The sequence below is a fragment of the Sciurus vulgaris genome (assembly GCF_902686455.1).
Source record: "Sciurus vulgaris genome assembly, chromosome: 5".
Lineage (NCBI taxonomy): Eukaryota > Metazoa > Chordata > Mammalia > Rodentia > Sciuridae > Sciurus > Sciurus vulgaris.
Window position 1 is genome coordinate 155,855,954 of NC_136465.1, and position 27,548 is coordinate 155,883,501.

General features: G+C 37.7%; 1 protein-coding gene across 1 annotated transcript; it reads right to left on the reverse strand.

Moving 5' to 3' along the window:
- LOC306662765 (ubiquitin carboxyl-terminal hydrolase 44) lies at positions 1-27,548 on the reverse strand. The gene is made up of 6 exons (XM_079142857.1): positions 26,921-27,548; positions 13,041-14,533; positions 10,513-10,708; positions 7,840-7,948; positions 2,008-2,213; positions 1-713 (listed from the first exon to the last, which is right to left on the reverse strand). Exons 2-6 carry the CDS (start codon positions 14,463-14,465, stop codon positions 514-516), a joined length of 2,136 nt encoding a protein of 711 aa, XP_078998983.1. The 5' UTR covers positions 14,466-14,533; positions 26,921-27,548; the 3' UTR covers positions 1-513.

Here is a 27,548-nt window from a genome sequence, read left to right on the forward strand (position 1 = left end):
TATTGAGGTGACACCTGGATATTTCACTTTCAGTGTGTTTAATCTCTTCAAGAGACAGATATTCCATATACAAATGGCCTGAAAGAAATGGCTTCTTTTGGTTAAGACATTGTGAAGAAAGTGTCTAATTTTCAATGTATTTTGAATTTGTATAGAAAAGAGTTACAAAAGGTAAGTAACAAATGTATATAAAATGCCACCTAAATTTCTTCAGTAGATTGCACAAATTCATGATATAAGCCAATTAAGACATCAAAATAAGAGGTAACACTAGTCTGAGGTAAACACTAAAAGCTTAAAATTCCCGAGTACTTGAAAAAAGTTTAGTTCCCTGCAGTTGATATACTGTCTTTGTAAAAAAATAAAAAGTTGTCATAAATACAAAATGTAAATGTAGTGTGCACTGATTTCAAAGTTTAAAAAAAAAAAAAAAAAAGAAGCTCAAAATTGTAAGTCAGCCCTTTTAAAAAGTATATATACAAATTGCAAGAAGAAAGCCCCGCTATCTTTGGATCAGTTAAGGATTTCATTAGAAGAGGTATCAGCTTCTTCATTGGTATGTTGGCTACTAGACAGGAGCTCTGGAGACAAGAGTTTAGAATGTCCATTCTCAGTTACTCGCTGGGTATAAAATAAGATATAAGCTTGGGCCTTGCATACTTCGTCCATAGTGCACATGCTTAGCTTGGAATCATTGCAGTGTACCCAGAACCCTAGAGTGAAGCATAGAAATAGGATGTTTATAAAGGAGCCTCAGAAGTTTCTAGTATAAAAAGCTAAATTTTACTGAAACTTAAGTTTTTTTCTGAAAGGAAAATAATTTTCTCTGCAATTAGTTTCTCCAATGAAAAAACTCAGGTAGTACATTGTAGTATATTACTAGCTAATTTAGGGTTGAATTAATTCCTATGTGGATTATATGGGCTTTTTATAGATGTATGTGTATGTGTTTTGGTGACACTATTATCTGTGGGGGTATTGGTGGCGGTGGTTCATTCTTTATTAAGGTACCAAAATGGGAAGAATGAAACCTAAATCCAATCACTTCTGCTAGGATTAGACTGTCCTAGGAGGGTCACGGAGACAGCAAATAAAACTTGTTATGTATGTTAAACTTGTACTCTGTTGCCAAGTATCTGGATCTGTGCATTAGATGTTAACAGAATGAACTGAATAGGACACTGCTATTGCATGTTATGTCTTTAAGAAAAGTATACATTCTGACTTTAAATTAGCAAGACCATCTTCATTATTGTGTCCACAAAGCTCTTAAATCCTCAAAAGTACTGCAAACCTTCAGAAAATACAATATTTTCTGCACAACTTCTCCCCATTCCACCCCCTTTTTTTCAGTGCTGGGGGATTGAACCCAGGGTCTCTCACATGCTAGGCTAGTTATTTCCCTAGCATCCTACCCATTTTTGGTATTGGGGATTGAACCTAGGGGTGCTCTACTACTGAGCTATATCCCCAGTCCTTTCTTTAAAAATTTGAGACAGGGTCTCAACTGAGTTGCTGAGGATCTTGTTAAATTGTTAAGGCTGACCTTTAACTTGTGATCGTGCTGATTCAGCCTCCCTTGTCCTGGGATTACAGATGTGTGCCACCAACACCCCCACCCCCAACGCCACCTTTGAAACCAACATATTTCAGAAACATTCTTATTTTTTGGTACCAGGGATTGAACCTAGGGGCACTTAACCACTGAGCCACATCCCCAGCCTTTTTTTTTTTTTTTAATTTTATTTAGAGACAGGGTCTCACTGAGTTGCTTAGGGCCTCACTAAGTTGCTGAGGCTGGCTTTGAACTCACAATCCTCCTGTCTCAGCTTCCCAAATCGCTGGGATTACAGGTATGCACCATAGTACCTAGCACTTCAGAAATATTCTAAGAAAAGTGGTCAGGCTTTGCTTAAGATTATTTAGTGGCCAACTTACAAGTTGCTAAAGCCTGAACTCCAAGTTTCCAAGTCTAACCCAAGATAAAATAATTTTTCCTATCTATACCTCCTTCAGAATTATAGCAGTAGGCAGTGTAGTGTCCTGAGCCGAATCCTTTCCCATGGTGCATTACTACAGCAGATAAGTCATAGATAAAGCATTCTGGTCTGAGGGATTTCAGGGTCTCCCTGCAGCAATATGGCTCCATGTTTAAAGTTTCCTCAAAGCCAACATGAACACCAATCTTCTCTCGATTATTACATCCTGACCACCTGTGAACAAAGTAAACTAATCAGCAAAATCAAGGGAAAATTAGCACACACTAGGTTCAAGACAGTTGCTAACAATAAGACCAGAGAATAAGAAAAAATATATAAATTTAAAAATAAAACGTATATAATTTCCTTTCAATGATGAATTGCGTATAAATGGAGAGATTTAGGTGTACTTACCAAATAGGTCACAATCAGGTTTTAAAATACATATTTGCCTTCTGTAGTTAGGTGATATAGAGGAAAAAATTAGCTTTTAGAAAATTATATAGCCGTATGGGCATTTTCCTCTTCTAACAGATAAAGTCAAGGCTCCAGAGTTTTTAAAATTCCTTATTATTTCTTACTGTCTTGCCACAGCATGAAAAGGGTATCCCAGATAAGAGAGATGATATGCATTTTTCTTGGCCAGTTGTGGAGGAAAGAAAACCAAACTGTTCCTATATATTGTGATTCTCTCAATATGCTGGTCATGCCTCCCATTATTGGATCTAAACTTGGCAAGCAATGCTTTTCTTATAGGCATACTATGAACTGGAGCTACAGGGGAAAAAATCATGTGTAAGTTCTTTACAAAGAATGTAATCCATTTTGGGATAGGGTACACTGACAAATGATAAACAGATGGAAAGTACTAAAACTTGAGGTTTAGACAAAGGACAAAGGACAAAGGAATATAGACAGGGTTTAGAAAGAAGAAAAGTAAATGTGAAAATGCTTAGTACCATGTAAAATGGTATACTTGTGTGATACTGTGAAATATTTGTTCTTCCTTTCAATGTTAACTGACACAGCTTCCTAAGACTTTGGAATCCTTCCGGTGAGTACCTTGTATGCTAACAGGATGACTTGTGGCTAGAAGCTCCTAGGTTGCTTCAGAGATGGGTGGGTACTGGTTGAATCTTTCAGACCCATCTCCACCTCCAGGAAACTGAACACTGCCAGCCAGTAATTGAATCAACCAGGCCTCCATAAAAACTCAAAAGAAGGCTGGGTGTGGTGGTACACATTTGTAATTCCAGTGACTGGGGAGGCTGAGGCAGGAGGGATCATAAATTCAAGGCCAGCCTCCACAACTTAACAAGACCCTATGTCCAAAAAAAAAAAAAAAAAAAGAGCTGGGCATGTAGCTTAGTGGCAGAGTGCTTGCCTGTCATGTGCCTGGGTTTGATCCCCAGCACTGCAAAAACAAAAATAAAAAATAAGAGGATTGTGAGGGGCTGGGGAGATAGCTCAGTAGGTAGAGTGCTTGCCTTGCAAGCACAAGGCCCTGGGTTTGATCCCCAGTACCACAAAAAAAAAAATAAATAAATAAATAATAATAAGACTGTGGATATCACTCAGTGATAAAGCTCCCCAGGTCAATCCCCAGTACCCAAAAACAAAAAACTCAAAAGGGTCTCCAGCAGCTTCCAAATAGCTAAGGATGTGGATGTTCGTGGAGGGTGATGGGCTGGGGAGGGCATGGAAGCTCTTTGCTCTGTGTATCTTTTTCATCTGACTATTCATCTGGCTCCTTTAACATATCCTTTATGGCAAATAGATGAACTTAAGTATTTCCCTGAGTTCTGTGAGCTCCTCTAGCAAATTAGTAGACCCTGAATAAGGGCTTGTGGGAACCTTGATTGATAGCCACTCAGTCTAGAGTTCTTAAGTCTGGATTGGTGACTGGTGTCATGAGTGGGGGCCAATCTGTGGGCTAAACTCTCAAACTGTGGGATGTGATTTTACTTCCAGTTATAGTTTTAGAATTGAATTGAATTAGAGAACACCCAGCTGGGGTCTGCTGTAGAATTGCTTGCTTGGAGGGGAGAAATCCCCATGGATTTTGGTAACCAGAAGTCACAGAAATACCCTGTGAGTACAGAAACTGACTCTACACTCTGCCTACAAAATGTGTAAAAGATTCTGCATCCAGTGCACCTAGAACTTTGATAAAGATTGGAGATACAACACATAAAATAATGGGAATTACTTAATGTGAGAAGCTTCTATCATTCATCCTCACTTTAGCTTTACCATAAAATTCAAACCTTATGTTACTTTGTTAGCTTAAAACACTAGTAAGACATCGGAATAGAAAATATTCACTCTCCTATCACTAATAGACTGGCTACCCAATGTTTTATACTGGTGGAAATATAACAAAATGATAAAGAACAAGATAATACTACCCAGAATTCATAATAGCTTTTCTTCTAAGAGGGAAGGGAAATAGGACTGGGAGGTAGACACAGTATTTCCAAGATACATGAAAAATATTTTACTTCTTATTCTTCTTCATAGGCTTCTGTTGCCCCTCCCAATCCCATTTCATCAGGCCATTTTAAAATGCTCTAGAGCAAATTATCCAAAAATCAGAAATTAACACTTATTAAATGCTGTGGATGAAGATTTGCTTGGCTGCAAAGATCATTCATAGAATGAAGATGTACTTTTTCTGATAAACTTTATTTCTGCTTATGTAGCTAAGTATATACTTTACTGGTTTAAACTTCTATTAAAATTTATTTTCCCCTATTACTTGCTCCATAGTGATGTGTGATAGATGTTACTTTTAAGCTTATTATTTTTTTGGATTTTTTTCTCTATTGTTAATGAAATCTTTTTCTCTAAGCATGTGGCTACTTGGTAATTCATTCCAACATACTATAATTAGCTTTCTATTTTGTACTGCCTGTATAGACAATTATTCAAATTTATATCTTGGCTTATTTTTTCCCCATTGTTCTTAATTCTGAAGTATGATACTGGTGTTTGTGTTTTACAGTGTAATCTAATACATTTGCTGAGTTCTGTCACTTTCTAAACACAGCATTCAAGTATAATTACTAAAAATAATCACAATAGTTTTTAACTATGTATTTGCTTATATTTACAAGTTAATAGTAAACTGGATGAGTAAAATGTTTCTCTCCACAAAAGTACTTTAAAAGCACATCTAGGGCTGGGGAGATAGCTCAGCTGGTAGAGCGCTTGCCTCACAAGCACAAGGCCCTGAGTTCGATCCCCAGTACCGCAAAAAAAAAAAAAAAAAAAAAAAAAAAAAAAAAAAAAAGAGCACATCTATTTCTAGAAGAAAAAGACCCCCCAAAATAAAAAGATGCATTAAAAACTGGGATTTATCTTTTGTACCTGTTTTATGTTTTATCTTCTGGAAAATACAGCAGTACCTTTTCAATAGACGAAGAAAACGGAGAAAGATAAATGCAATAGAGACAAGATAAAAGTTTCTGGAATCAATAACAGTATGAAGATTAAAAATGTTTTGAGTAGAAGATGAAGGGAGACAGAATGTCAAATAGGTCTGAATTAAGAGTGTCAAGTGTCAGATTCAAGCAGCACCACGATGGGATTAAAGCAGCAATTAGAAGAGCAGGAAATTCTTAATTGGTTACTATAAACTATTGAAGAATCAATTTAACTAACAAAGGTTTAAGTTCTGGGGCTGGGGTTGTGCTCAGTGGTAGAGTGCTCGCCTCCCACGGCTGAGGCCCTGGTTTTAGTCCTCAGCACCACATAAAAATAAAGGTATTGTGTCCACCTACAACTTAAAAACATATTTTAAAAAAATTTAAGTTGAGTCTATCTTTTCAGAATGTTATATATGTACATATTTTGTCTCTCCAATCTCCATTGCTCTTGTTATATTAACCACCTAAGTAAACTTCTTTTCAGTCCACATTATTTTATACACAATAATAGGGCTTACCTCATTTTTCACTAACCCTTTTGTCGTATACTCTATCTACCCTATTCCTTCATCCAGACTTTTGTTCATGTGTCTCCCTTTGACTAAAGTGCTCCTCCTCCTGTATACATACCATTCATTCACTTAATAAATATTTTGGGGCATTACTATGTGTGGACCATGGTTCTGGGCCTTGAGATATAGGGATGAAACCACTAAGTCTACTGAGTTTGTCGTCCTGATAGGAGAGAAATAACAAGTGACTTAATTGCAGATAGTAGGTTTTGCTTTTAAACAAAAATAGGATACTGGGAGATGGCTGGTTGGTGCTATTTTAGAAAGGACTTCTCTGAAGATGCCATAGATGAACTGGGACCTGAATGATATAAAGCCCCAGAAGAGCCCTCAGAAAGGCTTTGGGAAAGTTTTAGCTATCTAAATCCTTCCCTCCGAGTCTCTGATAGTATTTATATGCAGTGTGTATATTTCTACTGCATCATTATTTCTGTGCATGACTGACTATATAAAATATTGAACATCTTGCGTCAGAAATCACTTACATGCTAGGCACAGTGGTGCACGCCTGTAATCCCAGTGGCTTGGGAGGCTAAGGCAGGAGGATTGTGAGTTCAAAGCCAGCCTCAGAACTTAGTGAGGCCCTAAACAACTCAGCGAGACCCTGTCTCTAAAAAAAGAAAAAAAAAAAAAAAAAGGCATGGGGCTGAGGATGTGGCTCAGTGGTTAAGTGCCCCTGGTACCAAAACAAAACAACAAACATTCACATGGTATTTTCTGATTATATTTGTGTGTGTGTGTGGTACTGGGGATTGAACTTGTGTGATATACCACTGAGCTATGTCCCTGGCCCTTTTTTTTAAACATTTTGAGACAGGGAGTCACTAAAAAGTTGCTGAGGCTGGCCTTGAACTTGAAATCCTCCTGTCTCAACCTCCTGAATAGCTGGGCTATTCCTCCTGAACACCTGTAAGTATGCACCACTGAGCCTGGCTGCTGGTAATACCTTAACAGCTACAATAAATAGCTGAATGATTAAGGTTAAAGTAATCAATTCTGGGAAGTAGTACTGAGGAAAGAGGTTATTTTATTATACTAAAGCACTTGAATTTTTAAAACAAATATTTTTGGTTGTAGAAGGAATTTTTTAAAAACTTTTTTTTTTTTTTTTTTTTTTATTACAAAGACAAACAGCAACAACCTAATGGGTCATGGGCTTGACAGCTTTCAGATTACAGCATGTGAAATAACTTTTTCAGTGGGTCTCATTCATTAAGAGAACAATAGCTCCTCAGGTTAACACAGTTCACGCAAAGTATAAAGCCATTTACTTTGATTAACCAACAAATTTGCCAATTAATTTACCTGATTATTTCAGAAGGCTAGGATTTTGGCTTTCTTTAACCACTTTGAATTGAATTGCTATACTTTGTGTGTGTGTGTGTGTGAGGGGATGGTGCTGGGAACTGAACCAGGGGCCTCATGCCAGTGCTGTACGACTGAGCTGCATCCCCAGCCCAAATTGCTATGCTTTTGATCACATATTTTCCAAGCACAAAGCATTAGGTCAAACACTCCAAGTTATAGATTAAATTATTAAATATTATATCTTGAAAATGATGAACATGAAACACTATAAGCAGATTTCAATTTAAAAACATTTAGCCAACAAAAATATAAGGATACTCCTTAGTAATGCATTCTACAAGGAAATGCTAATTAAAGGTTAGTGAGTATGAATTGTGTCTGCTGATCAAGGCTAAAAAAAAAAAAAGTAAATGTAAGTCATCTGCTAGCTAAGTATATGGTATTAAAATTTAATCCATCATATGTGTTCTTTCAAGTTTTGAAACATTCTAAGAGGCAATGACCAAGTTAGAAGTGTATAATTGGTATGCAACTAATACTACTTCTACTAACCTGAATCGTTTGAGGTGTAGTCTGAGAACCTGAGGTAGGTGGCATATCATAAGCTGTTTTTGGGCTTCTGTGAGTACAACTGGTTTTGAGGAAAACCTTCTACGCTTTGCTATAATATCAAAGAAAGAATGAAAAATCAAGTTTAAAGATACAAGGAAAGCTGAGTAAACCCCTTTAATTTAACTCAGACATGAACTAATTAAACATTTACTATGCTATGACTATTGTACTGTGCTAAAGACATGGGCTTTGCTTTCAAGGAACTGATGATCCAGTTTTAAAAATGAAACTTATGAGCTAGTCAAGTTAGACATGGAAGTAAATAAGCACATGATTTCATAAAAATTCTGCAAATAAAAGAATGAAATATACTGCTACATATTTAAAGTGGCCAATTAGTAGGAAAAAGTTAAAACTCTAAATATTTTAATATACATTTCCCAAAATGTTAAAAAAATGTGTGGTCAGTTTGTTTACTGAGGCTAATCAGGGGCCCAGCAAGGATAGGGTACTTACTATCCAGAACATCCCTCCACCCTTCCTGGGGGTCCACCCCAGGCCTGATTGATAGCCTAAGAAAGTGGGCCTTTCCCAGCTGTGCATTCAAGGGTTCCCTCACTCAGGTATCTTATTTTTGCTATTTTAGTACCAGATCTTAGATAAACAGAATTTGAGATTCTTTTTGTTATTCCTTCTGCTTCTCTAGTGCTCTATTTAGGTATTGATCGTGTACTGGCTTTCTGGCTGGGTCACTGCCTGCCAAAGTTTGTTCTTTACGTCCAGGACTTTTCCATCTTGTACATTAGCTCTGACTCTAGCCACAGCAGCAGCTACTTCTCATGTAGGAGGTAGAATCAGTCCACCATAGAGCTGTGTTCTAGCTGTCTCCTCTGGCCACCAGAAACCTTTCCTCCAGGTCAATAAGCACCCTAAGATCCAGGTACCTGGCTACTGATGAGTGTCCTACACCTACCTCTTGATTTTCTCCTACAACCTTATGGTCCACCAGTAGCTACATAAAGGATGTAGCTACATAAACTCCTTGACTCATATATTTCTTTTTTAAGTACTGGGGATTGAACCCAGGGGTGCATAACCACTGAGTCACATCCCCAGCACCCCCACCTCTTTTTAAATTATTATCATTGAGACGGGATCTTGCTTACTTAGGGCCTCATTAAGTTGCTGAGACTGGCCTTGAATTTGCAATCCTTCTGCCTCAGACTCCCGAGTCACTGGGATTATAGGCATGCACCAACCCCCCAGCTGACTCAATACTTTCAGCCTTTGCCTTTGTGTATTCAAGCAGCTCTTCTAGGTCAGTATACATTAGCCCCAGTAGACACATACAAACTCAGTATAAAACTGTAATTTGCATCCATAGTATCAGTCTACCCCAAATTTGGTGATGAAAGCATCTGGGACTGTTAATATTTAGTCTGAGAAAAGACACTTTATCATAACAAAATTGAAAAAGGCTATTTTTACTAAAACCTTACATATCTTAGGCTACTTCATAATAGAACTCACATTAGATAGCACTCAGAAAAACATCAATTAAAGTCATTCTAGAAAACCATCAATTAATGTAAATCTCTTTAATGCTGAAACAGACAATGTTTTCCATTAAAAGTTTATTACTGGGGCTTGGGACATAGTTTATGGGTATAGTACAAAGGACCTGGATTCTATCCCCAGCACTGCAAAGATGAAAAGTTTAGATTCTAGAATCTTTTCCTGAGACATGGAAATTAGGAAGAATATCTGAAAGTGCATAATAAACACTAAAATGCCATGTATACACTGACATGTTTTTATTGATGTGATTTGAGACACTATTTCCTTGGAACAGATGCTTCTGCTTGAGGTGGGTAGTTCATCTTCTAATGTGGGGTTCCTGTGCATTGCTCTCTGAGAGTTCTTATCATACTGGAATTATTTATTATTATTATTATTATTATCATTTGCAGTGGTGGTGATTGGACCTAGGGTGTCACACATGGTAGGTAACCACTCTACCACTGAGCTGTATCTCTATCCCCTTTTAAAAATTTTTAGGTAAGGTCTCACTACGTAGCCCAGGTTGGCCTCCAACTTGTGATCCTCCCAAGTTGCTGGGATTACTGGGTTGTGCCACTGCACCTGGCTTATAATGGATCTTAATTTTTGTTTCCTCCACTAGGAATGTGAGCACAGGTTAATTCTATATCCACAGCAGCTATAACAATTAATACAACACAAACAGTAGATGTTCTGAATCTATTTATAAGAAGGCAATTGGCGTAATAGTTCAGCTATATATTATTTTCTAATAAATATGTAAATACACACATTATCTATATATCAACGTTTTGATATGTAGCAAAAAATGTCATAAAGGAAATTTTCACGTGATACACTTTCCTTTGCCACTTTATTCTACTCCATGTCAAATTTAAATTTATTTTGTGAATTTCTTCTCTCAAGTGACTATAGGATCAAAAAAATTTTTAATGTCATCAATAAGGCAAAACAGTTCATAAATGCTAACCATATAGTAGAGATATCTAGTCTGATTTCTTTTGATGAACTAAAAACAAATTTTCATAGCTACTTAAGGAATTTCTTCTAGCTTCCTCTCATTTTTATTTCTCTTTGTTAATCTTAGAAAAGTAGACAATATACTATACTCACAGTTACACTGGTCACATACGTAGATTTTTCCTTCTAAAACTTCAGTTTCTGTAAATTTGGCCAACATTTCAGTAACCAGACATGGCTGGGAAGCAATATCTTTTCCACTGAATTGGTATCTTTCTGGAAATTCCAGTGACAAATCCCAGAAAGGTTCTATGGTATTTGATTTGTTGTCACATGCAAGACATGTAACCTGCAAAAAAAATTAGTTCCTCACATTGCAATTCTGTTAAAACATGAACTCTGTTCACTTAGAGGTCATTGCCAATAAACATTTCTTCTAAATGCACCATTAGAATGCTGAATAACTGGCTTTATATTCTTGTTAGTTTATAATTTTTCATTCCAAAAGATTGTCATTAAACCCATTATGAATTAGTGTGCTTCAACTACTAGACCTTTACAAAGCCCCAACAGCAAGTCAGCATTCTGCTTTAGAGTAATAAATAAATGCAGATGAGTTAAAAACAAAACAAAACAAAAAACAACCAAATAACCCCAACATAAGTCAAATCTAGAATTAAGGCAAAAATTCTAACTGTGCTCATTTGATAGGCACACATTGTGTGTGTCTGTGTACACATGTAGTGTGTGTGTGTATATATATATATATATACATATATATAAGATATATATATTTATATGCACTTAATTTAACATATTCTATGTTATTAGGCACCAGGTTCTTTGCCCTTTTTTCTTCATCTTTCACTGATATTTTTCCTCACCCCAAATCCTCTAACCTCTTAACGCAATCCACCTATTTGAGGAGGCAGGGTGCTTGCTGGGGATCAAACTCAGGTCCTCTCACATGCTAAGCATATACTCCAGAACTGAGTTATACTCCCAGCACGTCAATCCACCACCTTAAAAATAAGTAAAACACTATTTTCATTATGCAGATTTTGAAGCCCGATGAACTGGTAATTTCAAAAGAATACATATAAATAATTTCATCATAGTTTCACTTAAATCATATACAATCCCTATCCAAATATAAAAAACATGGAGTGGGTTGGGGACATAGACCAGTGGTAAAGCATCTGCTTAGCATGCACCAAGAAGGCCCTGGGTTCAATCGCCAGCATGAAAAAAGAAAACAAAAAAATCCCCCAAACCACAAAGAAGTATTCTAACAACTTATATAGGCAATGCAGTATATGGAAGGGAAGGGAAAAAAGTAATCACTGAAACATCCAACAGGATTTAATGCCACCAAACCTGCACATTACTGAAGAGACACTAAGGGCTAAACATAACAATTATTGTGAAGAAACTCATACAAGCTACATTCTTGGCATAGGCAATGAAATGAAGAAGCCAGTTCTATTACAGGTTTTAGATATAACAAATTAACACAAAGAACACTCTTGGTGTTTAGTCTGGGGACTCATTAGCACCTGACCTTTTAAGAAGTTTCTTGAGTTAAAAAAAAAAAAAAAAAAAAAAAGTCATTCCGCAACTGTTGGAATCTCCTGTGAACCAGTTTTCTGAGTTTATTACATATTGAAAGGGAAAAGGGGCTTGAGGTGTGGCTTAGTGGTAGAGCATGGGTTTAGCAACATTCTAGTAAAGGGTACTATAAAAACAAAAGGTGGTTTCATAGTGGAAAGTTGAACTAAGAAACAGCTGGTGTACAGGGGGAAGAAAATGACCTAAAGGCCTAATTATTTCAGTTAACACAAAAGCAAAGCTGTGTGCTATGGAGAAGTAGGAAGTCTATGTCTAGTAACAGTCCACTCATTACAGAGAACAATTAGAATCTGCATTTGTAGCTGACATTTCACAATGGAACTGTTACTGTAGTAATTAGAATAAAGGAAAATCATTTAGTATTATTACTCTAGATAAAATCACATTTGTTTATTTTAAAATTTTCCTACCTACTTGTAAAAGACTCTGACACTTTGGCTTTATAGAAAGTACTCCAAGGCTACTCAAGTGTTAGCTGGGCGGAGTAGTGCATGTGTAATCCCATGACTTGGAAGGCTGAAGCAGGAGGATCACAAGTCTGAGGTCAGCTTCAGCAACTCAGTGAGACCGTCTCAAATCTGAGGTGAGCCTCAGCAACTCAGTGAGACCCTGTCTCAAAATGAAAAAGGGCTGGGGTATAGCTCAGTGATAGAGCATAACTGGGTTAAATCTTTAGTACCACACATATTTCCCCCCACCAAAAAAAAAAAAAAAGAAATTGCTTCAGGGTACACCAAACCTATTACAGAACATTAGCATCTTTAATCTCTGGAATGAATGTAGTATTATTAACCTAGAAAGTTCTGTTTCCTAATTTCCCCCTCAAAAAGCTTCTCATTCCATGAACACAGAATTGTTTTCCAATGATACATGAAGGAAAAAACTAAATGAGTAGGCTGACTTCTTCATACACTGGTTAAAAAATCACTTCATATATTGGTTAAAAAACCAATTCATTTTGACCTGAAATGGAACAAGCTCAACCTTGATGTGCATTTCTGGAACTTAACTTTATGAGTTCAAGAAAAAAATAAGATTTTAAAAATCCATACCTGACTAAGAAGTTGTCCATGAAAAATATTATTTACGACATTCAGAACCTGTTTGATAAGTTTCCTTTGGGAAGTAGGGATAAGAGCTGGTAACCTGGTACCAGTTGTCTCTAGTTCATGTTGTATTTTATCTAAAAGTTCACAAAGAAATTCCTGAGCATCTTGTTGGGCATAACCACGAAAAGCAGGAATTACCCTCCACACTGAGTGGAGCATAGCAAATGGTGAGACCAGTGCCCACTTTCCAGACCACATGACTTGAAACAAAGTATGCAATTCATGACAAAGAGAAATGTACTGTGAACTTGGCTCCCTTGGCTGAATAAGTTCCATATTTCTACTTTTTGATGCCCCACCACTTAGTCCTGATGATAAACTTGGATGTCTGGAGCAAACTAAGCCTATATCTTTTTCTTGGCATTCATTCTTTTGATGTACTACTGTATCTGTGATGGGTGGATGCTTATAAGATCTTGTCTTTTCACTAGCAGTCACAGTCAGCCATTGGTTCAGATCAAGCTTTAAAAAACACTGTCGAAAAATAAGTAAATGACTCAACACCTGAAGAACAGAATTCATATAGCAAGTATTTCCCAAATTTCTCAGTCCTGTTACACCAGGAGTTCCTATTGGCCTTCGTTTGACTGGGGAGTCACTGCCTTTTTTAAATCTCACATCTTCTGAGGTAGATATCACTTTATCTTTTGCTGGTGATGCTGGAGTCTGTGGTGGTACTTCAACAGGAACTATTTCAATGGTGGTGGACTGAACTAGACCTTGCAAACGTAAACTCTTCCTTGGAGGCATACTATCTAATTCTGCTTTCACTTGATACTCTAATTCTTGGTGTCTTTTTTTTACTTCTCTTTTTGTTATTTTTTCCTGAAATAATTCTTCTTGCCTTTTTCTTCCAATGGGTGATTGTTCAAACCAAGTTCGAAAGATTTTACCCATAAGCATCCTTCTCCTGTGCCAAAGAGCAGTACACATTTGATCTTCATTTTGAGGCAGAGATTGGGTGCCATCATGTAAGAAGAAAGAATTGTCACTTGTACCCACAGACCGCAAGACTCTTCCACTACGAGTTGTACTGTGATAATTTTGGCTTTTGATTGCACTTAACGTACTTCGTAGTAACTTCAGGTCTCCAGTTGCATTATCATTAAGAACATAATCGTCACAAAGATAACAAAAAACATACATCTCATTCACTTCCAGTGCAACAGGATGATTGCTTTCTTGAAAGTGCTTGAGTGCATGTTCTTCAATGTATCGTCCACAGGCAACATGAGAACAGCTGAGGCAAGCCCAAATAGACTCAGTTGTATTGCAGTCCACACAATGCCATTTCTGAGGGTTGAGAATGGAATGGTCTGGAGCAAGCTGCAACTGCCCAACGTGTTTGCATTTATCCATTGTTAGCATTTATTCAGTCTGTCTGAGAAACACATAATCCACACGACTCTGTTCACAACACTTGAAGCACCTGAAAACTAAGCAGAACAATGTCAACTTTTAATAAAATAAAAATCAAGAAGCCAGTATTCCTCTTTTATAACATATTTTCACAAGAATAATATAAGTTTGTTCTCTCTACTCCTAATTTCTGGGCTGCTTGTCATGAATTCCTATGCATCCTCTCCCCTTATTCTTGGCTTCCCTAATCTCTCACTCACTTCGCTCTTAAAGAACACATACTTTGGTACTGTGTCTATTTACAATTTAAAAATATATATTTTAAAAATATTTTTAAAGATCACTTTAGTTTCTCTTTAAAACTTTTGTTTTTTAATTTTCTGCCACCATCTAGTGGTGAAAAATAGGTAGTGGCCTCTTTTCACGGAAAAGTCAATCTTGTTCTGACAAAGATCTATCCTTTTTACCAGCACTAGTTTGCTGGCAGTTCCTAAAACATTGCTTTTTGAGGCAGAGATTGGGTGCCACACAGGGGCTGGCAAAACCCAAATAAATATATCTCACTGATATTTACTAACATTCTAAGGCCTATGTGGAGTTACCAAAGCAAACCATCATTAAAAGCATGTATTGGAATTCTACTCGTGCTTCATACTATACGAAAGTTTTAACTTTTCTAAACTTCATCTGTTAAAAAAAAAAAAAAAAAAAAAAGAAAATCATTCCAACTTCAAAAGAATTGTTCAAAGATTGAGATAACAAATACTTATCTGATGGTAAATGCTCCATAAATGGCAACTACAGTGAATAAATCTTAATATGCTATTTAAATAAATCATAGTAAATACTTGACTTAATTATATTAAGCTAGTCCTTCCACTTAGTAAATCAATAATTACCTTTAATTCAGGGTTATATAACATACTCTTAATTTGATAGACCTGACAATTTGCCTTGGGGAGAAACATAAGAGAATATGCTTTTATGTTTGACTGTTCTCAGGAATGCACAAAGATATGTACACAGAGGAAGAAAATGAAGTGGATGCCAATGTGAGTCATTACATTACATTACATTACATTAGCCAGCCTAAGTATATCCAAAATTAGAAGTGTATTCCTTTTTTTTTTTTTCCTTCTCTTTTTTAACAGTACTGGGGATTGAACCCAGAACCTCATACCTGCTTGCCAAGGGGGTTCACCACTGACCTCCGTACATCCCCAGCCCTTTTTTAATTTTTATTTTGAGACAGGGTCTTGCTAAGTTGCTGAGGCTGGCAATCCTCCTGCCTCAGTCTCCAGTATAGCTGGGATTACAGGTATGCACCACTGTGCCCTGTTTACAAACTTTTTTTAAAAGACCTATATAGGGGCTGGGGAGATAGCTCAGTCGGTAGAGTGCTTGCCTTGCAAGCACAAGGCCCTGGGTTCGATCCCCAGCACCGCAAAAAAAAAAAAAAAAAGACCTATATGATTAAAAAAATTTTTTTTAGTTGTTGATGGATCCTTATTTTATTCATTTATTTATATGTGGTGCTGAGAATTGAACCCAGAGCCTCACACATGCTAGGCACACGCTCTATACTGACCCACAGTCACTCCCCCACATAATTTTTAATTCACAACTTGCTCTTTTATAAGTCAGGAGCACTTCTGTAATAGATACCTTAAAAATAATGGAAAAAAAATTATTAAAAACTAGTGATTGGGGCTGGGGAGATGGCTCAGTTGGTAGAGTGCTTGCCTTGCATGCAATAAGGCCCTGGGTTCAATCCCCAGCACTGCAAAAACAAACAAACAAAATAACAACAAAAAACCCAAACAACTAGTGATCATGAGACATTTTTTCATTGATTTAACATAAACTGAAGTCAAGTTTCAGGGTGCAGGTGAGAACCTAGTTACAGAAACTAACAATGTGTAATATGACTGTGCTTTAAATATTAAGGGCAATAAGATGATCTGAATTTCAATGGTATCTTCAAGTGCCATCTCCAGAGCCCTATGAAAACTGCAAACGTAAAGTGGCTTTTGATTCTTTCTTACCTCTCTTTGTAAAATCTCTTATCGATCAGAGGCTTCTTTTAGATAGCAGTCCTACTAAGCATAGATTTTGACCTACCAGTACCAACCCACACATATACACACATTTCAAATACCCATTTTAAATTTACTTCTCTACCCTAAAAATTTCCTAAGTTCTAAAACCTGGTCATACAAAGTATGTTATTAGAACTCCTAGATCCAATAATAGTTGCTAATGAGACATCAATGACTAACATATTCCATTTTCTTATATCCTTCCAGTTACTAAAGCAAAATACCTTAGAGTCATCCCTGGCTTTCTTTCCACACCAATTCTTCAGGAGAAACAGCTGGTTCTACCTTCAAAATATATCTAGAATCTGACTATTAATTATCTCTTCTGCAACCAACCTGGTCCAAGTACAAACAAATCTCACCTGGATTATTGCAATGAGGCTTCTACACAGTCTCTCAATGCTAAGTTTACTGCCATCAGAAGTTTACTCAACACTCAGCAGCAATCTGCCTCTAGACGCAGACAATTGGGGACCAAAAATGAAAAGTCAGGAGACCCTTGCTCTGGCCCTCCCTGATTCATGTGTAGTCAGCAGGGTCAAAGGCTATTTGAGCCTTCACATACCCATTCCCTGGTACCTGGGTCTTGGGAGAATCATTTGTTCCCGTCATCCCCATAAACTTGTTTGCTCCTAGAATCTATAGGCAATATAAAGCCACTGAGGATTCTGTAGTAAAGAATTGACATGATCAGATCCATAGGTCACAGAGAGATCTGAATGGCAAACAGGTTTGGAAGAGGGGTAAAAGAATAAAAAAACATTACGAATTCAGAGATAAGGAAATTAAAGCTGTAGCAGTTTTGAAGAAGGGAGCAAAGATAGACTCAGTGCTTAAACACTGCATAGGAGAACTGATTCAATTTGGAAGTTCAAGGGAAATTTTAAGGTTCTTTTTCTTCTACTTTTATTCAAAACGTATTGAGTTAAAAATGCAGAGAGCCAGGCATGGTGGCCCATGCCTGTAATCCGAGAAGCTCGGGAGGCCGAGGCCGGAGGATCCCCAGCTCAAAGACAGCCTCAGCAAAAGTTAGGCACTAAGCAGCTCAAAGAGACTTTGTCTCGAAATAAAATATAAAATAGGACTGGGGATGTGGCTCAGTGATCAAGAGCCCCTGAGTTCAATCCCAGGCGCCTGCGTGCGCATGCACACACACACACACACATACATACATACACACACACACACACACACACACACACACACCCAAGAAAAAAAGGGGGGGGGAGGGGGGAAGAGAAAATTTATTTAAACATGCTTCTGGCAAATCACAGACAATAATTATTACTTCAAACATTTGCAGAGAAGACAAACAGAATACTATTTATTTACACTCAAAATTATTTTGTTTAAAAAGAATTTAAGAGGTGAAATGAGTTAACAACTTACAAACATTCAGAAAGAGTACTGAATAGAAAAAAGCCTCGAAAGAACATACATGTTTATTCTGGGGTTACTGCTGAGTAATGAGACTAAAAATTATTATATTTTTCTCTATTAATCCAAACTTTCAAATTTCTAAAAATAATGTTAATTGTTTTAAGTAAAAAACAGTTGAGAAAGATAGTGCCGTAAACAGAGGCTAAGTTATATACTAACCTCTTTATTCCTTTCTTCTATTCTACAAATGTATTCCCTTAGTTACAAGGAAATTTGTTTCACTGCAGTTACTAAAAAAATATATTCGGATGTTAGCAAGGTCCTTGACCTTCAATAGGAAATGGTATCTATAGTTGAAGTCTACTCATGCAAGACTGTGAAAGGGTGATATCTTGGTGACATACCATCTCTCTGAGAGGTGCTGTAGTAGGGGAGCTGTATCTCAGCAAAATGGCTGAATCGCATACTCTGGAATGCAAATGCTTCAATTTAATCCTTGGCTGCATTTACTACACGTTCTACATATCTCAGTTTTCTTATCTGTAAAATACTAGTAATAATACCAACAGGTTGTTGAAGGAATTAAATATATGCATATATTTAATTATATATAATTTATATATATACACACACACACACACATACACACACACATATATGTCAATAATTCCTGACATTTAATAATATGGCCCTGAATATGTTTTAGCTGCTAATAATACTAATAAAAATACTACAAATGCTAGTTTTGAGTTGATCTCTTTTAGCTATGACTCCATTCTCAGTCAAATAAGGGAAATAATCAAGATGTCAGCCAAGAACTAAGGTCTGACCTCTCCCACAGGTATATGCATTTTAAAAGAGGGTCTCTCAAAAATCTTTTTAAAATCCAAAGATGTGAAACCAGAATGGGAGAACGACAGCTCATGAGATTATTATTTTAGAGCAGGGGGTCCACTTATGCCCTCTACTTATAAAAGAAACCAGTAGGGAGTGGACAGCCAAGGGAAGGTCAGGGAGCAATAAGTGGCGAAAGAGGCAGGCGGCTGCCCCCAGAAATGTGTGTGCTTTCCTGCCTGGAGCCAAAGCTCAGGGACGGTTAGGATGGCATCCCCAAAGGGGCCTCAACAAAGATCCAAAAGCTTAAGAGGAAAAGAAAGAAGGATGGTAGTAATTACTGGACACTTCCTATTTTTCTCTGCTGTATTCAGAGTACTTCTTTTCATTTGCCAATTCGCTGCTGGGAAGTTAGGTTACTCTGGCTCCAGCACAGCAGATTTATGATTTTTGGCAGTGTATTCATTTTAAGGAGATATAATAAAAACATTTCTACATCCCTTGAGAAGATTCTGTCAAAATATTACTTGAACCTATACAATAGTCACCATATAGTTAAGATATTCTGAATAATCTCTATAAGTAAAGATTTAAAATATCTGTATTATCATTTTCATACATTTAAAAATGTTTCACATTTGAAATTCAAAATAGTAGCAATTGAATAGTTTTTTAAAACCATATATGCTGGGGCTGGGGAGAAATATCAGTTGGTAAAGTACTTGCCTTACAAGTACAGGGCCCTGGGTTCAATGTCCAGCATCAAAAAAAAAAAAAAAAAAAAAAAAAAAAAAAAAAAAAAAAAAAAATCCATATATGCTAACTTTAAGAGATGTATCTACAAATATTCTAAAAGTTTTTCTTCATTCTTCAGTGCTTAAAAACAAAAAAAAAATTTAAGGGGAAGCATTCAAACTAATTGTTTCATACATATAACAACATGCATTTTTGCTTTTAGAATTTCAGCAAATTTCTAAAATTTAAGAATTACATCTGACTTATTGAAAACTAATTTTTAAATAAAACTATCATTAACACATTTATAAAACCACTAAAATTACTAGAAATCAAATATAAAATCTTAAGAGGGTTTTTTTTTTTTTTTTTTTTAAATACTGGGCACTGAACTCAGCAGTGCTTAACTGCTGAGTCATATCCCCAGTCCTTTTTATTTTGAGACAGGGTCTCACTAATTTTTTAGGGTCTTGCTAAATTACTGAGGTTGGTTTCGAACTTGTAATCCTCCTGTCACTGAGATTGCAGGCATGCACCACTGTGCCTGTCTAACTAGGTATTTTTAATGAAACGTTTAACCACACTCTCAAACTGAATAAGATCACATGTAAAGTACTGTTTACAATTCAATAGCCTAAAACTACTTAGCAATAACTTTGTAAAATTAATTTTCATTTATTTAATAACTCTTTGCAACATACAATCCAACATGCAAAATCTTTCTGACCTGTTTTAATAGCTCTTCAAACATCTTTTCAACAATGAGTGCATCCTACCAAGGTTCCAGTAGAGGTTCAATGATAGTTCTAGGTAACTACTTACCCTTAGCTCTAATCATTCTGAACCATTCTCAGACACACTCAAACCCAGTTTACCTAAATACCCTTATCTCACAGGTTATCTTAAAGATATCCCATCCTTTGGGCTAGGGCTCAGTGTTAGAGCACTTGCCTAGCATGTGAGGCACTGGGTTCCATTCTCAGCACCACAAATAAATAAATAAAAGGTTCGACAACAACTAAAAATGTATATTAAAAAAAAAAAGATATCCTATCATCTAAGTGCCTAGACCAGAAATCTTAAAAGGTATTTCTTTTTATATCTCCCTCATATCTTTTCCACTCCTACATGCAATCTGTCACCTGTGTACATAGGGTTAACCTTTCCCCTAAGTCGTAACTCCTCTCCATTTCCACAACTGTAATGCTTATTACATACATTTGTATACCATTCCTAAAGCACACAGGAGCCTTCAAAATGGTCTCATCATCCAAACTCTCTCTACTACCACACTCCAAATTAATCTTCAAGAGTGCTTTGAATCTTCAACTTTTATACTTAAAATCCTCCTATGTTTCCTACTTTCAAACTTTTGAGACTTAGAATATGAAATTTTACATTAAGCCCAATGAATAGGGTATTCACATGAAACACTCTGGAACAAGGGTTTCAAAAACAATTCTTATAAGAATAATATAGTCTGATATTTCCTATTCTATTTCATTTTTTTTTTAAATGCTGGTCATGACTCACTAAACTGATTTCATAAAGTTTGGTAAATGATGCAAATAAAAATATACCTTTTTCTTGCTTTTGAAATTCTCCAGATTCCAATCTATCTTGCCTTATCACCATCCTTCTGTCAATGTGCCCTCTAGCCAAGACAGACCTCCAGTTAATTTGCAGAATTCATCTTCATCCTTTTATCCTTTAAGGCACAACCCCTTCATAAGGTCTTCACAGTCAAAAAATAAATTTAAAAAATAAATTTTTTCTCCTTTAAATTCCTACAGAATTTCAGTTGAGCATTGTAAGTCACTTGTCAAACACTTTGTGTTTATTTGTGCATACAATACATCCTTGCTCTGTCATCTGTCATGTAGGCTTCGTATGCTCAGGGAATGACTATATCTCAAACATACCTGACTTTAAAAAAATTTTTTTCTTAAGGGCTTTGGGAAGACCTCAGAGATAATATAGCTACATTGTGTCAGGTTACCAAATTCTTAGTGCAATCAACTAGTGTTAACTGCAAATCTAACTTCATGACATGCAAATCTAACTATGACATTTGAATGAGTGAGTGAAAACAGGAAGTCAATGATCCCAAATGAACAAAACTCACTTTCTCTCAATCAAGTGATTCTGGATCAAGTAGTCATTTTTTCTATAATCAGTCAAAGCAGTCTCCTAATATTGGTTGATGTTACTATTCTATTTTGTCTATTCTTCACCAGAGTCTACTAAGTACCATATCCCATGCTACCTGCTTTCAGGTATCCAAAATAGATGTTAGAGAAAAGTAAACTGAAATATTTTACTCCAGCCCCAATTAAGATTAAATTTTGTTAAGATTAAATATTTAAATAAATATTCATGTTCTAAATAAATGTAAGAATCAATGAAAAGCTGGGTGCAGTGGCACACTCCTATGATCCCATGCTACTCAGGAGGCTGAAGCAGGAGTTGGAGAACAGCCTTGACAACTTAGCAAGACCTTGCCTCAAAATAAAAAAAAATAAAAAAGGCTAGGGACAGAGCTCAGTGATAAGTGGCCCTAGCTTAAAATCCCCAGTACCATTCCTCCCCCAATTTAGGAAGGTAGCTAAATTTTCTTACTTCAAATATTAACATTTCACTGTAAATCCTAGTTATCTTCAAAATAATGATCTTTTCAGCTTCCCACCCCCTTTTCACCTTAATATCTTAAAAAACACTTGAATAGAAAGCATAGAATAGTAAAATAGTTAGAAGGATTGGAAGTTCCTACAGAAAACAGATGTCAGTAGTATTAAACACATAATCTAGATCTTCTAATCTGTGCAATTAGTGACTCAATTTTCAGATTCTTTACTTTTAAAAATGTTTAAGTAAATGTCAGGGAAGTTACTGTGAAAATAAACACAAAATAGTCAAACTAAATTACCACTTAATAAAGTGAAAGAATGAGGGTAATCCTAAAAAAGTTAAAAATAAAATCTGAATAGAAGCAAAAATAAATTACTCTAGTAATAACTTCCCCCTCATGGCTCATGCAAATAATCTTCATAGAACATTAGCATTTTATATAATTCTTAGTGTTTTATATAGATATTTTTATAATTACAAAATTGTTAAGACTATAAAATTAAAACTCTTTAATGTGGTTTATTAGAGTTTTCGAATTGTAGCACAATATGCACTTTTCTACTCTCATAGGTAACTAGTCACTTCCCACACAAACCTGTTAAAATGTTTTTATATACACATGACAACATTTTGGATAAGTTTAATTTTTGAAATTCTTTATAACTGGGATATGTACTAGTTTTTTTGAAAAAAAATTTTTTTGTACTCGTATATGGTCAGAATGCCTTTATTTTTATGCGGTGCTTAAGGATTGAATCCAGTGCCTCACACATGCTATGCAAATGCTCTGCCACTGAGCTACACCCCCAGCCCTGGACTAGTTTTTAATAGGAAATAGGCATGCACATTTTGTAGAAACATAAATACGTTCTGCTTCAATTGAAAAAACAAACAAACAAACAAGTACAATTGGGAATAAACTGGAATAAAAAAATGTGTAACAGTAATTTTTATCTCAATAAAGAAAACACTGAAAACCAGGTGTGGTGGTACACATCTGAAATTCCAGCAACTTGTGAGGCTGAGACAGGAGGATCGTCAAGTTTGAGGCAGTCTCAGCAATTTGGTGAGGTCCTGACTCGAAGTATAAAGGGCTGGGGACAGAGCTCAATGGTAAAGCTCTCCTGGGTTCGACCCCAGTACCCAAAATCAAAAACAAAAAACAAACAAACAAACAAAAAAAAAAAACACTTGAGACCTCCGAGAGGGATGTATACTGAAGCAAACGTTGAATCTTTAATAATTTTTTGTAAGGAGATATGTTTAATAGTAACAACATAAACACATCCTCTAAAAGTTATTAAAAGTACTAACGTTTGTTGTTTTCCATAATAAAGCTAGGGAAAAATGGTAATTTCAGTAGGAAGTATGCTTTAGGAATTACATACCACCATTATCATTTCACGAACTTGGTAAGAGTGAAAACAGTTTCATCCAGTTTGGAGTCACTCCTTATAAGCAGTTTTCAATTTTCTATTTACTTCATGGAACCATAATAGTACCCTGTCCTCTTAAGAGATGTCTGTAAAACACCAAGGGTCAAGCTCAGTGCTTGACAGAAAGGGGTTTGATATTTTTGAATGAACAAATTATTGAACAAAATTAACACAATGGGCTCTCAAAACTCTCTTAGGTACACTATTATGTCTATTATGTGCTTTGGCACTTCTCCATGTCAATCATCATGTATTTCCTTTCCTTTATCCCTAGAAAAGCCTTGGTTATTCTTTCTTCCTTTAGAAATCCAGAATCTATAATTACCCTTTAGAAATCCAGAATCTATAATTACCCTGATCTTGCCTGAAACTCCTCATTAAACAATAAAGGATACCTACCCCTTTTTCCTGGGCCTTCCCTATGTCTCTAGAGTGGCTCTCCTGAAGCAGGGATTGACTCTAGTTCGAAATGTTTTAAGATAAAACTCCCAGAAAACAAGTTCTAGCTCCCTCTGAGTTATTTGAATACCTTACTCCCAACTCCTACTTACAAGCAATTAATTCATGAGTAATATTATCAATGTCACACCAATGTATTTATACATCATCCTACTGCAGTTAACTTAATAATAATGGGGGAAACATGAAAAAAATACTGAGCATTCTATTTTAAGTTCAGTAACTGATTTCAAATTGTATGTGAAATGACTATACATGTTGGGCAAGGTGGTACATTCCTGTAATCCCAGCGACTGGGAGACTGAAGCAGTAGGATCAAAAATCTAAGACCAGCCTCTGCAACTTAAGGAGATCCAGTCTCAAAAAGGGTGGAGAATGTAGCTTAGTGGTGGGGAACCTCTCCAGTACAGATAGATAAAAAATTACTAAATTCTTCACTTGTTCTAGTACATCTATGATTTGGCCTAACAATTATATCCTTAGACTAAACATCAGGGTTTTTTTTTTTTTTTTTTCCTTGTGGTAGGTTAAAAAAGTTAAAAATGAATTATTTGTTTTCAGGGTGTCTGAAAATACTATGAATACAGTGCACTTTTTACAATAACCTTTTTGCCAGAAAGCCTGTATTTGCAGAATCTCTTTATATTTTAGTTACTTGTCACCTATTTAGGCTGGGCCTAATAACAAAACTGTCTCCTGTAGTCAGTGAATGATTTGGCACACAATTTTTTTCCCATATTGATTAGACTCCCGAGTATATGCCCCAATCTCTTTAATCTCCCTCCTGGGACAAATGTATTAGAATTTGTTTGTTCTGGCTAACACTGCAGGACAGGGAGAAACTTCAAAGCACCTTTTTTTTTTTTTTTTTTTTTTTTTTTTTTTTTTTTCCTCTTTCTGCTACCAAGAAGCCAAAAAACGATTCCCTTCCCTTTTCTGTACATCTACCATTCAAAAACCAAATTCGACATTCACAGGGGATTTTCCTCCAGGCTAAGTAGTTAGTCTGATGCCAGTCAGATTCTGCCCTCAAACAACCTAATCAGTAGAAAATTTCCTTAAATACCATTAGAATACTATAATACTTAGTAAGATTCAAGTGTTTAGAAAAAAAGTTTGGTACAATTATTTTTTTTTTAGTACAAAAAGGAAAAATCTACAAAGGGTAGGCAATCAGGTAGAAACAATATATTTCAGTTATTTAACCAACAACTTCAACAGATTTTTTATTGAAAATATTCCAAAAAAAAAAAAAAAAAAGCATACCATTGAATATTATGTTAAATGCTGACTCATTTATCACTTGAAATTCTTTAAGTTAAAAAACTGCAAACAATTAGGATTTGGGAAGAAAAAGACGGAGGTACAATTAAAATAGCGGAAAAATTCCAACTTTCTAAACTGTACACATTGAACTATTTGTTCAATCAGAATGTCTCAATTTCAATTTGAATAGCCTACAATATTAAATACTGGATTGAAAAATCTGACATCCAGCTGCAAAGATCACAAAACGCTGTAGAAATCGGAGTGGAAAAAGAAAACCGGAAAGTGGCAAAATGTTTCCAATCTCGTTCAAATTCCCCGAGATGCTAAATTAGGGACAAAAGGATTAGGCTCCAAGGATACAAAGTTTCATCTCTGTAAGGAAAAATAAACATTGGCTCTCGAGTTATGAAATATTCTATAAATGTGTGTTGAACTCCTGCGTGGATCCACATCTGATTACATCCAACAGTCAACTCCTTTTTGTTTACACCAAGTGCTGGTTTTGAAGACAGCTCAAAATGGAATTCCGGGTCCAAAGTGTTACCACCCCTACTTCTGCCCCACAGGCAGCTACTTAACAGATAATAAGGAATTCAAGTGCAGGGCCTCAAGGTCTTATTTCCATGCTAATTTCACTGCACCGTTACTTACGACATGATAATTAGGGTTTAAAGGGGGTTGGGGGCTTGAGGAAAAGTGAATCTCCGGTTATGAAAACTGCTTTACTTCTAATAAAACTGCAAGAAATTACCCAGTTACCCAGTTATCAGTAACATTTTACAACAACTCAACTCTGCCGCTGAAACAATGACTATTTTTCGCTATCTTTTTTGTGGTGGTTAGTGGGGGTGGGAGTGGGGGGGTCCTACCTCCTCAAGCTTGAGCAGGCGTTCTTCCCCTTCCCACACCCACACGCTCCTCGTGCCCCCCTAAAGAGTTGCGCCTACTGCATTCCGGCCCTCGAAGGCCAGCGGGATTGATTCTAGGAGGCTGGAATGTCTTTAGGAGGAGCAGGTGCAGGCAGCGCTGGGACCCGACCCAGGGAAGGAAGATTCAAAGAAGCACCTTCCCCGCAAACAGAGCTCTAGAATCCCCATCCACCCGGCAAAGCGCCGCAGCAACTTGGAGCATCACTCAGCAGTCATCAGAGCCTCGGGCAGGATGCGGTTCTCTCTCCACCGTGCGAGCGCAACCCGGTGCCCCAGCCGGCTCCGATCCGCGACCGCCACTTCTCGGCGCTCCCGCCCCAGGGCAGGGAAGGGCTCCCTTCCGCGTCCTCCGAGACCCCAGTCTCGGCCCGCTCCCGCCCAGGACCCCTGGACCCTGGGGACGCAGCATCTCCGGGCCCTCGTGAGGTGGCCCCCAGAACACTGGCCCGAGCATCGCAAGACCCACCGCAACTTCCCAGAGGCGCCAATTCTAAATTCGCCGGACCCGCCGCCGCCTCCGCGCGCCCCGCGGCTCGCTCCGCAGCCCCTTCTCCCTCCCTCAGGAGCCCCTGCGTCCTGCGCGGCGGGAAAGCGCCGCCAGGTGCCTCCCGGCCCCTGGGCTCCCGTCGGACGTCCGCTCCGGCAGGGGGCCCCGCTCTGCCAACCGCCACGGCCGCGCGCCCTCACGCACTCACCGGCCCGAGCCGGAGCGGCCATCTTAGCGCGCACCCCCGGCCCGCGCCCCAGTTCGGCGGCGGCTGCGGGTCCCGCGGCTACGTCAGCGCTGACGCCGCCCGCCACGCCTCGCCCCGCCCCTGCCGCGGGCTCGGGGGCTGCCGGCCACCCGCCGACTCGGCGCGCACGTGGCTCTGCGTGGACGACAGCCGCGCCTCCCGGGCCGGGCTCCGCACCTGTCGCGACCGTGGGGCCGGGAAGGTAAACCCAGCGCTGCCGAGGTTCCGGTGAGAAGCCGACTATTCCGCAGGCGCCCGACACGTTCCCGGAATTTCTGGGACTCACACGGCTTCGAACTGTTGGGCAGAAACGCGCGCCGATTCCGTTACCTTCCAAATCTGCCCCATTTTAGTGGCATAGACATTCCTTCCGAAAACCTGCCCGCCCCGAGTGGGCGGCAGGGTGTAAGCCGCCTGGGCAGTGACCGCTGCGAACCCGGCTTCCTCACCCAGCGGTAGGGTAACTCAGGGTCCCGAATGGGGAAGGCCCAGGGAAGTAAGGGCGAAGGGACGGGATCCGAGTCAGGGGCGCGGGTTAGGCGAATTTGCAATGACCGGTTTAGGATAATGAAGTCGATACTTTAAAGAA